General features: G+C 14.2%; 1 protein-coding gene across 1 annotated transcript in view; it reads left to right on the forward strand.

Moving 5' to 3' along the window:
* The window catches only part of LOC128951657 (homeobox protein 5-like), a 96,055-nt gene extending 81,531 nt beyond the window's left edge, over window positions 1-14,524 (forward strand). The window contains exon 14 of the mRNA XM_054296904.1: window positions 14,328-14,524. Within this exon, the coding sequence (XP_054152879.1) occupies window positions 14,328-14,524 (197 nt within the window). The remainder of the gene's footprint in view (window positions 1-14,327) is intronic.
* Window positions 14,525-14,748: the final 224 nt, after the last annotated feature.

Genomic DNA, 14,748 nt, shown 5'->3' on the forward strand with positions numbered 1-14,748 from the left:
AATTATTTAGAAATATCTGATCACTGATTTTTAGTCTACTATATAAAACTAATTATTAAAAAGATTGATTATAAAAATTAAAATATATATATTATTTAATTTTATGATACTTATGTGAGAAGCTAAAATTATAATTTTTCAAATTATCTATTAATTATAAAAGTATATTTTTAGTTTAATTACAGTTTTATATTTTAAAAAGCTAATGTAGATATAAAAATATATTTTTGTTATATTGAATATTAGAAAACTATAATAAGTTAGTAAATTATAATTTATTTATCGTTATATTATTAGTATTATTATTATAATATTTAAAAGTATTACAATAAAAAAAATTAAATTATAATATTAAGAAATATTATTATTATTGTATATATGAAAAACATATAAGCAGTTAATAATAATTTATAATTTAATTATTATATTATTATTTCTACTAATAAATAAACAGTTATTTTTGAGGAAATAAAACTTAGCATGATCAATATTAGACAAAACTAAATGTGTTTTTAAAACTAAATAAAATTTAACATATGTAAATAATTTAAATTATTATTTATATATATAAATATATTAATTAAAAAAATTGTGGTAAAATAGTGTAGTAGAAAAATGTATTAAAAATTTAATTTAATTTTAAGTATTTAAATCTAATTTCTATAACCAAAATAATAATATTTATTTCTTGTTCAAGTACTGCCTAATAAATTTTAAATATATAATTATAAAAATTATATTATATTATCTATAATTAAAAATTACAGTTTCTTAATTAATATAATTACAGTAAACATTTTTTGTTTAATTAATCATAATTTTATTGAATTTATCATAAATATTAAAATCTACTATTAATTAAAATATATTTTGTATTTAATAATTTATAACTTACTATAAATTATGATTAAATAGTATTTTAAATAAATTTAATTTACAAACAATCACTTACTTGGCTGTGATGTGACCGTCATATTAGTGAGTCGTCACCTGTACTATGATATCCCTGTCCACCAAATCTATCGGATTTATGAATCAAATACATATTTACAACACTTTTATAACAAAAAAATATATCTATTTAATATAATAATTTAGATTTTAAAAAAAAAATAATTAATAATTAATTTTGTATAAAAACAAAACATTTATAGCCATTCAACTAATTGTACTGATTTTTATTTACTTATTAATATCTGATTAAATATTTACACTTTATTATATAATACTAATAATAAATTAAAATTACACTTTATTTTTTTATGCGATTTAAATTGAATAATAGATTATATATTTTTTCCATACAATAATTTATGACATATTTTTTAAAATCATATATAAATGATAATGTATTGAGTGGTTAAAGTTTATTACTATTGAAATATACTTTTTTATTTAACATTTACTATAATATAATATATGATGTATAAGTTATTATACACTGTATTAAATAAATTTAGTTTAAATTAATTATTTTGGAATAATAATTATTAACTATACAAGTGATGGTAGTATTACTTGTAATAAAAAAAAATTACAGATAATTTTAATTACTAGTAAAATATAGCACAATAAATATTATTTAATAAATTTATAATATTTTTTTTATTAATAATATAAATAATAAAAAAATCTTTAATCTAATTATCCTAAATGATAATTAATGTTAAATAAATATTATAAAATTTTATACTAAAATATACTGTATATTTCAAGTTAAAATTTTTAGATATTTTTCTGCTATGCAAACTGTAGTATAAAATATTACATATTAATATTATAATTACTTTTTATATATTTTTGTATTTAGAAACGCAAAACTACAACTAAAAAATTTAATTATTATACATTTTTATCAGTTGGAAAAATAATTATTCTAAAATTTATATTTACTAAAAGTAGTTATAAAGTGATAAAATTTATATTTTTATTTGATTACAGTAGATGTTAATAAATTTTTTATTATAAACATCTTAATTAGTTTGTTTTTATATTGATTTTATACTAAAATAATAAATTATAATTTAATTATCGATAAATGATTACTTTATTATTTATAATTATTAATTTTTATAATTACATATTAATATTTTAAAATACAGTTTATAACAGTAGATAAAACTAAAATATAACTTAATTTAAAATTGAATATATACTGTATATATATAATTGAAAATAATGATATTTTATAACTTTATAATTACTTTTAGACTATTAACTTTAATTTTTGCATTATAATATATGAATTATAAATTATTAATTTGTTTTTTAAATATTTTGCAGTTTTATTAAATAATTATTATGTATTTATTTATTACTTATTTACTTATTAGTTTTATTAGTATTTTATAATGGATAATTTGTTTAAAAATAAAACTTACTAATATAACTTTAGTAAAAAACAAATTTATTATTTTAAATTAATTAATAGTTTAGGAAAAAAATTATATTGCTAATATTTACACAAATAACATATCCATATAAGTTACAAATAAAAATATTTAGATTAATTTAAATATTTCATAATTCATACTTAATTTTTTTATTTGAAATATTAATTAATTGATATATTTCTGAAAAATAATAATTAGTTTATAGTCTTAATAAATTTTTATTCATTAATTTTAATAATGTATAAATTGTTTTAAATATTTGATTTTTTATTACAATAATAAAACTGTAGTAAAATAAATCAAATTTATTATTTTTAACTAGTTAATATTTGTTTGTAAAAATTATTAGGATTATTTTTATGAATTTGTTATTTCTATTGTTTTTTTTGTTAGGTATCACTAATATAAGTTAAGATTCTATACAAAACCAATATAATAAATATTAGTAAATCAATTAGTAATATTTTAAAATATAGATTACATTCAATAATAGATTAGTTGTTAATATTATTGTTTACTCTAAATAAAAAAATAATTAAATGGAAAATTTATTTTTATTATTATATTAACAAAAAAAAGTATTTTTATAAATAAGTAATTAAATTAATTAATGCATTATTAACAGTATTGATAATCTTAATAATAATGATAATAATAATAAATTATAAATCCTTTTAATAATATATATAATAAATTTTTTTTCAAACTGTATTAATTTGATAAACAATAATTTAAATTTTTATAAAATGCTCAATTTTTATAAATTAGCATAAAAACATAACAACAATTTTTAAAAAATTAAATAAAACAAAAATTTATTTTATTATTGCTATATAGTTTAATTTATTTATTAATTAAAAACTTCATGAATAATTAAATAGTAAATCAATTGTATGTACTAAAAAATTTTATTAAAACTGTATTACTTTAATAAACAATAATTTAAATATTATAAATTGCAAATATTAATTAATATTTTAGAATATGCAAAATTCCTATTTAATCAAATAATATTAAAATAAGAAAAATTAATTTTTCAAATTTTCAAAATACAAATGTTTTGTTTTTTAAATTTAATGTCTTATATGAATTTTATAAAAAAAATATAAAAATGCTTCAGTTAAAATTATAGCTAGTTTTTAAATATTTTTAATACTATAATGATAAACTATAATTAATAACAAAGATAATACTTTTATCTTATTAAATTATGATTTTTAAAAATAATTAGGCACATCGAGCTCATTTTTATTATTATTTTTAATTATTTAATAGCTTAATAAAATATGTTTAAATCTAACTATTTTAGCTAGCCAATAGTTTTTTTTTATTTTTTATAATTTTTGTATAACTAATATAAAATATTAGTGCAAAAATGTTGAGTAATAAATGTTTAATACTAGTGTAGTATTAATATATAAATATATAAAAATATATATAAGTTTTTTTTAAATATATTTATAAATATTACACACATAATAAAACAGTAATTAAATAATTAACATATAAATTAAGTGTATTAAAAAATGGTTATAAAAAATAATAATAAATATAATTATAAAAAAATATTTAAAAAAAATATTATATTATATTTCAATAATTTATATTAAGTTTTAAATAGAAAATAAGCCTATCAAGGATTAAATCATTATTTATTATTATTATCATAATTATAATTTTATTAAAAATATGATTTTTAAAATATTCATAATAATAAATTTTTTTTTAAATTAATTAAATAAAAATAAATCTGTAAACTCTATAATAATTAAATTAGTCATACAATTCAATTCAAACTATATTATTACTATTTTAACATTTTACTATTAAAGTTTGAAAATTAAAATAAAAATAATATATGGCTTAACTAATTAAATTTGTTTATATATTTTTTCAATTTTCTCTATTCGTTAAATAATTTTAAAAAATTATTAATACTAAAAGTTATCTTAAATTATTGTTTTACAGTTTTATTAGATTTATTATTGTAAAAATCAAATACTAAATTAAATGCTAAATTATTAAATAATCAATTAACTCTTGAATTTGTTATCAATTTTTTATTAATTTAATATAATATTATAATAATTACAAAAAACTTTATTATCTACTAATAAACAATTATTTAAAAATTATAATTGTTTTTTATTTATTATTATTTTTTTGAAAAAATATAAAAAACTTTTTATGCTATTTATAATTTCCTATAAATTAAATAATTTGAATATAAAATTTTTTAAATAATTAATAATATTATTTATTCATATTATTCAATTAAAAATACAAACTAATTAAATAAATATATGTTTTTTAAAATTAATTTATTAATAAATAAATGTTAAATTTAATTTAAAATATGTTTTATAAATCTAGTAAATATTATTTATAGAAACTGCAATTTAAAAGTTTAAAATTAATTAATAAAAAAGTTTAATTGATATTATTGCTATATAGTTTGATTTTTAGTTTTAATTTAATCATAATCACGTTATATATATTTTATTTTATTATTACTTAATTAAAAAAATAATTAAAAATTACTTATAACTATTTATAACTAATATATATTACAAAAAATAAATGTTTTATCAAATTAATTATACTAAGTTTATAAAAACTTAATAGTATTTTATAATGCTTAATTTGTTTTAAATTAATATTAAAAACATTTATAAAATACTGTAATAAAAAACAAATAAAATATTTTAATTTAATTAAAAAAGGAGTTTAATATAATAAGAATACTCTATTTATATTTCTAATTTGCAAATATTTAATTAACTAATAAAATTAAATTTTGTCTAATTATTTTTTGTAAATTTTGTATCACTAATACAAAAAAATTATTTCAAAATTATGTTAATAAATGTTATTAATGCAACTGTAGTATTAATATAAATATTTACATATTATAAGTTTTATATTTTAAATATATTTACAACACTTTTTTATATCTATTTTTTATAATAATTGATTAGATTTAATTTTTTTAAAATAAAAATAATAATTAACTAATTTTACATAAAAACAAAATATTAATAGTTATTCAACTATTTGTACTGATTTTTATTTATTTATTAATATTTGATTAAATATTTATAGTTTATTATAAATAACTAATAATAAGTTAAAATTAAACTTTATATTATTTGATGTGATTTATATTGAATAATAGATTATATTTTTTTCACCAATAATTTCTGACAAATAAAAAAAATTAAAAAATATATTTGACTAATAATTAAATATTTATTTTAAAAAAACTATTTATTTGTAAAAATAATAATCTTTACTATTGTTTTTTTAATATGTAAATTATTTTTTTTTGTTTTAATTAATGTATAATTAAAACTATTAAAAAATTAACTATATGCAACTATTTGTAATTTTGTAATTGTAATAATTATTTTAACACTTGACTAAGTTATCAAATATTATTGATTAATTTATGTTAAAACACTTTTAAAATTTTTTATTATCATTAATTATATTTTTATGTTGAGATATATAATTATATTGTATTATATTAGTATTATAAATGATAATATATTGAGTAGTTTAAAATTTATGACTACTATTGAGATATTTATTTATTTTTATCATTTTAATAGTAATGATGTATAAGTTATTATACACTGTATGATTAAATTTAATTTAAATCAGTTATTTATTTTTGGAAAATATTTTTAACATCAAATTGAATGATAATAAAATATAAAGAGTTCAATATTGATTTAATATTTAAAATATTTACATTAATTTTTTTATAGATAAAATAATTTTACTAAATTGTATTAAATATATACTTGAAAATTATATTATTAGATTTATTTTAGAAATTAAAATTATATTTTAAAATAAAATTGTCAATTAAATAGTTGTATTAAAAAACTGTAAAAATATATTAAATTAAAAAAATTGATAGATGATTTATTTTTTAAACCTAATTTTTAGATTATGCCCCTAATAAGGTATGTATTTTTTTTAAAAAAATAAAATAATATTATTATTATATATATAATATAATTATAAGATAAAAATATATTAATAATTTTAATATATAATTTAATAACCTTTGATTTTATATGTCTATAATTCAAAATATAAGATAACTAAAATTTTTAGGAATAATAATAATTAAAAAAATTAAAATTAAATGCAGAAAATAATAAAATTTCAATGCAACTGTAATTAAATCAGTTAAGTATATTTAAACTAAATATAAATTATTTATAATAGTTAGTTAGTTTAGGACTCCATTGTACTTATTATTTATAAAATATGAAATTGTTGCTAAAAAATTTAATTAATTAATAAAAATAATTACTGATCAAATTTTTATATAATTTTTTTAATCTAAAATCATAAAATATTTATCTAATTAAAAAATTTATATAAATGTTATATTAAATATTTAAATTTCAGTTTTATTTCCCTTATTTTTTTTAGTTCTTAAACTGTTTACAAACATTGAAAAAAATTATTATACAATAATATTATATAGTATTAAACAAACAAAATAATACTATTTTATATAATTTTTATTTATAATTATCATTTACTAGTTATGATATGTATAAGTTATACACTGTATTGAATTAATTTATTTTAAATCAATTATTTTTTTTTAATATTATTATTAATTAGTATTTAATAAATATTAATTGCAATCAAACACTTACTTGGCTTTGATGTGACCGTCATAATAGTGAGCCGTCACCTGTACTATCCTATCCCTGTTCACCAAATGGTTAGCCAAAATGGATTTGAATTATATATATTTACAACACTTTTAGTTATATAAATAAATTATATCTATTTATTAATAATAATTTAGATTTAAATTTAAAAAATAATAATTAATAACAAAATATTAATAGCAATTCAACTCTATATATATATATAACTGGTTTTTATTTACTTTGAATTTTTTAAAATAAAATTATTAATATTTCCATTAAATATTTACTCTTTATTATAATACTAATAATAAATTAAAATTTGATATTGATTTATATTGAATAATAGAGTATATTAATATTTTTTTACCAATAACTTAATACAAATAATTTTGTTTTAATGTTTTACTAATAATTTGTAACTATTAATAATGTTTAATTATCTATTTTTTAAGTTTTATTGGTAAAAATACATACTTAACTATTGTTTTTTATATATTTATTAGTTTTTTTGTTGTTGTTTAAAACAATGTATACTTGAATATATTGAAAATTAACTATATGAATCTATTTTAAATGTGTAATTTTATTGTTATTTATTTTTTTAAAAAGTAATTATAACAACAAAAATTAACTAAATAATTTTTTACATAAAACTGTCGTATAAGTACAGGTGATCTAATGTTTGTATTTTATATTAATATATCTATTTAAATAAACAAATTAATAGTAAAATAAATTATTTTGTAATAAACTGTAAGATAATAATAATAATAATAATGAATATATTTGTAATATATATTTTTAAAAATTAGTTAAAATAGTATTTCAAAAGAAAATTTAATATAATCAAGTTTTTATCAATTATAATAAATTTTAGTTGAATTCACAATATATTTTTATATTTAAATTAAATATTTCAAAAAATTATTGAAAAATTTTATTAATTTAAATCAATCATATGTTTTAAAAGCAAATAGTAAAATGTTATTTAATTTTTGAAATAAATTAAAATTGACTATTAAATTGAAAAATTTAAGTTAATAACTGTAAGTAATGTTAAAATTAGTTTTTATAATCGTTTTAATTTAATATTATTATCATATTTAGAAAGGTGTGTTATATTGTCATTAATATTTTTTGCTTAGTTTATATAAATTATTTAAAAATTTATATTATAATATTTATATAATTTACTAGTTTTATTTAATTATTATATAAAAATTTTTATGCTAATTAAAAACATTAATTGATTACAATTGAATATTATTATTATTATATTAAATAACACATCACAAACTTATTAATTATATAATTAATATAATTAATTATATATATATTTAAATCACTTTTTAATTTTTATGTTTTAATTTATAAACAAAACATTTGTTTAACTAATTAAAAATGTATTTAATAAATACAATTAACTTAACTTAATATTAACTAATAAAATAAATTATTTTATTTATAATAATTTAATTTAAAAAATATAATATAATTTGTATCAAAATAATTATTGTAATATTTTTTTTATTAATCATAAACAAAAATTTAAATATTTTTATTAATATAGAACTGTAATAAAAATTATTAAATATTAGTTTTAACAAATTCTGATTTTTTAAAATTAACTTTAGTCACCTACGTCAAATTAATTGTTTAATCATATATTTTTATTGTAAATAATTTTGCAAAGAGTATATATTTTTACAAATCAAAGTGAAATTTGTTTTCAGCAATTAAAAAGAAAATAAAAACAAATCAAAAAAAATATTATAATTAATTTTTATAATTAAATATTAATAAATCATATGAAATATTAAATTCAACAAAACAAAAAGTTAATAAATAATTAATTAATAATAACACAATTACAGTACCAGTGTCATTTATATACATTATATGGTATAATTTTTTACACAAAAAAAACAAAACTAATCTAATTAATTATTTAGTTATTATTATTTCTAATAAAATAATTAATAATTAAACTAGACTATTATTGTTATTAATTTATTAACTGGTACAATTTTGTTATTAGAAATTATTATTATTTCTATTGTATATCATATAAGATAAAGTATAGTAAATAAATTAATAAATTATTAACAATATTATTGATTATATTATTATATCATAAAAATGAGAAAAAAAATTTTTATTACACTATTTTTATTATAACATCAGTAACTTTATTGTAATTTTTATTTTTATAAGTAAAATGTTTTTTTAAATGAAAATAGTTATATTACTTTAATTGTTTAATAGTGTTAAATACAAACAATCATAAAAAAACAATAATATTATACTACTAATAATAATATAATTTTAAAATATCATTAAATTAATAGTAATAATAATAATAATGAAAATTTAAATAATTATCATATAATTATTGTGAGGATATTAAATGATTTGTTTTGCTTTTTATAAAGAGTGTATATTTTTTATAAATAAAAATGAAATTTGTTTTCAGCAATTAAAAAGAAAATAAAAAACAAATCAAAAAAAATATTATAATTAATTTTTATAATTAAATATTAATAAATCATATGAAACATTAAATTCAACAAAAACAAAATGTTAATAAATAATTAATTAATAATAACACAATTACAGTACCAGTGTCATTTATATACATTATATGGTATAATTTTTTACACAAAAAACATTTAAACATTTAAAAACAAAAAGAATTAATTATTTAGCTATTATTATTATTCCAATATAATAATTAATAATTAAACTAGACTATTATTGTTATTAATTTTGTAACTGGTACAATTTTGTTATTACAAATTATTATTATTTCTATCATAGAGATAAAGTATAATAAATAAATTAATAAATTATTAACAATATTATTGATTATATTATTATATCATAAAAATGAGAAAAATTTTTTTTATTACACTATTATTATTATAACATCAGTAACTTTATTGTAATTTTTATTTTGATCAGTAAAATATAAAATTTTGTCTATTTTTTTAAAAAACAAAAAAATAATAAACTACTGTCAATAATAATAATTTATTTAATAACTACTTATTATAAACTATATGTTTGTTTGTTTTTAAATAACGTAATTAATTGTGACATTTATATTTATTATGATTTAAAAAAAAATATTAGTAGATTTAATTACATTTAATAGTTATTATAAATATTTATAAATATTAATTATTAACTAAATTTAGTGTATATTTATTTTATGTTAACAACAAATTATAATTAATAATAATAATAATAATAATAATATGTTTCAGTAGTAATAAAATTTTTATGAATACATAGTAATTACTAATTATTTTTTTATGTAAGTTAATATTTTTATTTATTTTTTGGTGTATTTTATTAATAGTTATTGTTTTTTAATTTTAAATTTTCCCAAAACAATAGTAACACAATTAACAACAACAACAAGTTTAGTATCCAATTATATGTTACTAATAATAATAATACATTAGTTATATTAATAAAAAAAATATTGTAACTATTTTTTCAACGTTTAGTTATAAGTTATGATATTTGATAGTCAGGTAAGTGTGTAATACATGCTATATGCTGTAATTGTATTTAAGATAATAATAATAAAAATTGAAACAAAAAACATTGGATTATTAAAAATTACTAATCATTTGTTGTTTTTTTGTACAATATTATTATAATTATTATTTAGTATAATTTTAGTTAAATAAAATTAGTTAGAAATAAATTATAATTATTAAACAATAAAATATTATAATAAAATTGATGATTATATTCTTGTATTATATATTAGTATTTTTTTAAAAAATTGTGATTAATTAATTAAAACATTAATTTCTAAACTGTATGTGTATTATTATAAATTAAAAAAATATATATTAATCTTATTTATGAAAAATTTTTATTTTTTTTTTTAATTTACAAACTGTAAGTTATTTTGTGTTTATTTTAAGCCATTTTTACTATTTTTTCAAAATTTATTTTTAATTATTCTGTCCATAATTTGAACTAAAATAATTTTTTAAATTTAATGTTATTATATCAAAAAAGTAATATTATTTATATATATTACAGTTTGTAATGAAAATTTAAATACTGTTTAGTAAATTATTTAAATATATATATATATATAATATTTAATTAAATAACATTAGAAATCATAATATTTTTTAAAAAATAAATAAAAAAAAACTGTAATATTATTAATAAACTAATTTAATATTTTAACTAATTGTTTTAAAATAATTATTTGCTAGATTTAAAAGCGATAGTGATTATAATATGATAATTATTTTATTTATTTTTTTAATTAAAATTGTGTTTTTAAGTGGCCTATAATTAATTGATTATTGTTGATATTTTTAAAATATATACAAATACAAATATATTTAACAAAAAAATTAACAGTTATTTAGATAATTAAAAAAAAGTAAAACTATAATATTTTGGCTTCACTTACAATATTTATTAAATACTTATCAAAAAATAAAATTTTTATAATTAATGTATTATTAGTTTGTTTAGTTCACATAAAATTTATATTTTAAAAAATTTTTAATTATTATTTATTGTAAAAATAATTATTAAATTATTATTTTATATTATTTTTAAATATTATTTTATAATATGATTTGATATTAATTGTTAGTAAAGGTTTGTTTGTATTGTTTGATTGGACAGACAGACAGACACACAGATATGTTATATACGGACAGTCCTATGACTGACCACTGGGCGGGTGACCGATACGACTGTCCAAACAGATTGACTGATGAAACCGACTGATGAAAATTATATATAAATTATATATAAATTATTTTTAATTAATTTTTTATTTATTTATATAATCTAAATATTGTTTGTATATATATATACTAATAATTTATTTATTTATTTATTTGTTTTTAATAATTTTTTAATTATTTAGTTAATCTTAATCATCAAATGATAATTTTTTTTCATCCAATAATTTATTGATAAAATTATTAAATTAATTGTTGTTAATTATTAATAGGTAATTGTTATGATAAATAAATTTTTAAATAAATAAATAATTAAATTCAATTTATTCTAAATTTTTTATACAGTATAGTTGTATTTAAATATTAAATAAATTTTGTACATTATATATACATCTATTAATTAATTTTTTTAAAACTGTAATTTTTTAATAGACTAATAATTAATACAATTATATAAATTGCTTTAATTAATTAGTTTATTAAGTGATAAAAAACGTTATGTTGAATGTATGAGTGTTTTCACGTTCTCTCTCTCTCTCTCTCGGAGAGAGAGAGAGAGAGAGAGAAATACAGACATATATACAGAGAAACAGTAGATTCAATACAACCATTAGTTTGACAACCAGTTCATAGAAAATAGATTTTTTCAATTTTGTTCATTAATTCAGTTKATTTTTTTGAAATACAAATTTTATTTTTGTCTATTAGTATATAAGTGTATACATTGTTTTTATATATGTATATAAATAATAAATACTATAATTTTTATTTTGATATTTTTAAAAATAATTCAAATATTAAGTTTTTAAAATTTCGATCAAAAAAAAACTAACTAATAAATTAAATACAACAATAATTATGTTTACATAAAAATAATTATCCATAATATATATTATATAATATTATATATATATATAAGTATTTTATACTAAATAATTATAATTATTTTAATAATATATTATTGTTATTATAGTTTTGCGCCGATAATAATCGTATGGCCATTGAAGCGGTCATCACTTGCGGTTTGCAGTCAAAAGCATTTTCATTATATCTAAATAAAAAAATATATTTATTAATCAATCAATTTATTAGTTATTTATAATTAGTTTATAATAATAATAATTAGATATAATGTTTGACTAATTTGGATATAATCTGTAGTTAATATATCAAGTGTTCAGACAATTGATTCCCATTTCAAGTCATAATAACTCTCTCTCTCTCTCTGGTTGTGGACATCACTGGTCACTGATCTCTCTGTCAATGATTGTCTGCAAACAAAAAATAAAAATAAATAAAAATAAATTAATAATTATTTTTATCAAGGATAATTGTTAAATAGTTTAATATTGAATACCAATAAAAAAAAGTAAATAAAAAATCAGTAAATAAATAGCGTATATAACTAAATGTAGTCTAAATTTTTTGCAAACAACAAAATCAGTAAAATATTATAATTAAATGTGTTTTTAAAAAAAATTAAATTATGAGTTAATAGGCACTAACCTCATAAAACATTGTGTGTATGTGTTTAGTCTTAATAACAAACAAACAATTAGTTTGTTTTTATTTTTAAATTTAAATTAGTGTTAGATTTTAGAAATTAATAAAAATTTCCTCAAAATTAGCCTAACATTAGTAGTCAATATGTATGACAACAATAACAAAATAAAACATTTATTTCAACACATTTATGGACATCAATGGTCTCTCTGTGGATGATTGTCTGCAAACAAAAAAATACAAATTAATTAATTAATACTAATTATTATTATTAGAGATAATTGTTAAATAAATTAAATACCTTTATTTTAATACCAAAAAACAGTCAATCAATAAATATTGTATCACTTTATGCAAACACAACAACAAAAAATATCAGTAAATTTATAATAAAATGTGTTTCAAATTTAATTAAATGTTTTTTTTAACAAAAAATTATAGTAATAGTCAGTAGGAACTACCCCGTTATAGGTAAATGCACTACCAAGGCTATAGCTCCTCCCCTTTTGCTAGGCAACCAATGGGAGAGCAGCAATGGCKGACAATACATAAATTACGTCAAAAATACATAAATTACGTTAATAAATTAAGTTTTTACATAAATTACGTCAGTAAATTAAGTTTTTACATAAATTACGTCAGTAAAGTAGGTAATTACATAAATTACGTTAATAAATTACGTTAATAAAGTAGGTATTTACATAAATTACGTTTAAAATACGTTAATAAATTAGGTATTTAAATAAATTACGTCTATAAATTAAATATTTACATAAATTACGTCAATAAATTACACTTACATTTACCCGTTATCACGTGACGATAATTGTATAACTTAATAATAGTAGTCTAATCTTTATTTATATTATGGAAAATGGAATTAATTGATTACAAAGAGAAAGAATATGCCATTTTCAGAACAATAGAAAAAGTATTCAAGTATAAAGTATTAGATTATACAGCTGTTTATATGTTTGATAGAATAATTAAAAAAGAACTAAATAAATATGATACTGAAGACATCTTTACTCTCCAATTTACCAATACACCATATAGCATTCCATTTTATTATCCGCCTAAACGAATTGCAACCTACTCATATGAAGATATATGCAATAGTGTCTACGAAAAGGATCACGACTTTAACTTTTATACTGATGATATAATTATAATGACGTTGCGAATAACTAAACATCCTACAGCGCAAGTCAAGTAAAAAGCAATAAAATCAATATAAGAGAGGTGATTAATGACCTCCGGTCAAATAATGGATTATAAACATATACAATTTAAACATCCATGTAATTGTCTTATAATAGGACAAACAGGTACAGGTAAAACAGTTTTTATTAGGCGAATATTAAAAAATTATGAGACTCAATTTTATAATTTAAATAAAAAGACTATTAATGTACTGTGGGCATATGGTCAATGGCAACC

Source organism: Oppia nitens, unplaced genomic scaffold (genome assembly GCF_028296485.1).
Source record: "Oppia nitens isolate AA-2021 unplaced genomic scaffold, nextdenovo-longstitch-racon4-pilon3 scaffold1_pilon_pilon_pilon, whole genome shotgun sequence".
In the NCBI taxonomy this organism is placed as follows: domain Eukaryota; kingdom Metazoa; phylum Arthropoda; class Arachnida; order Sarcoptiformes; family Oppiidae; genus Oppia; species Oppia nitens.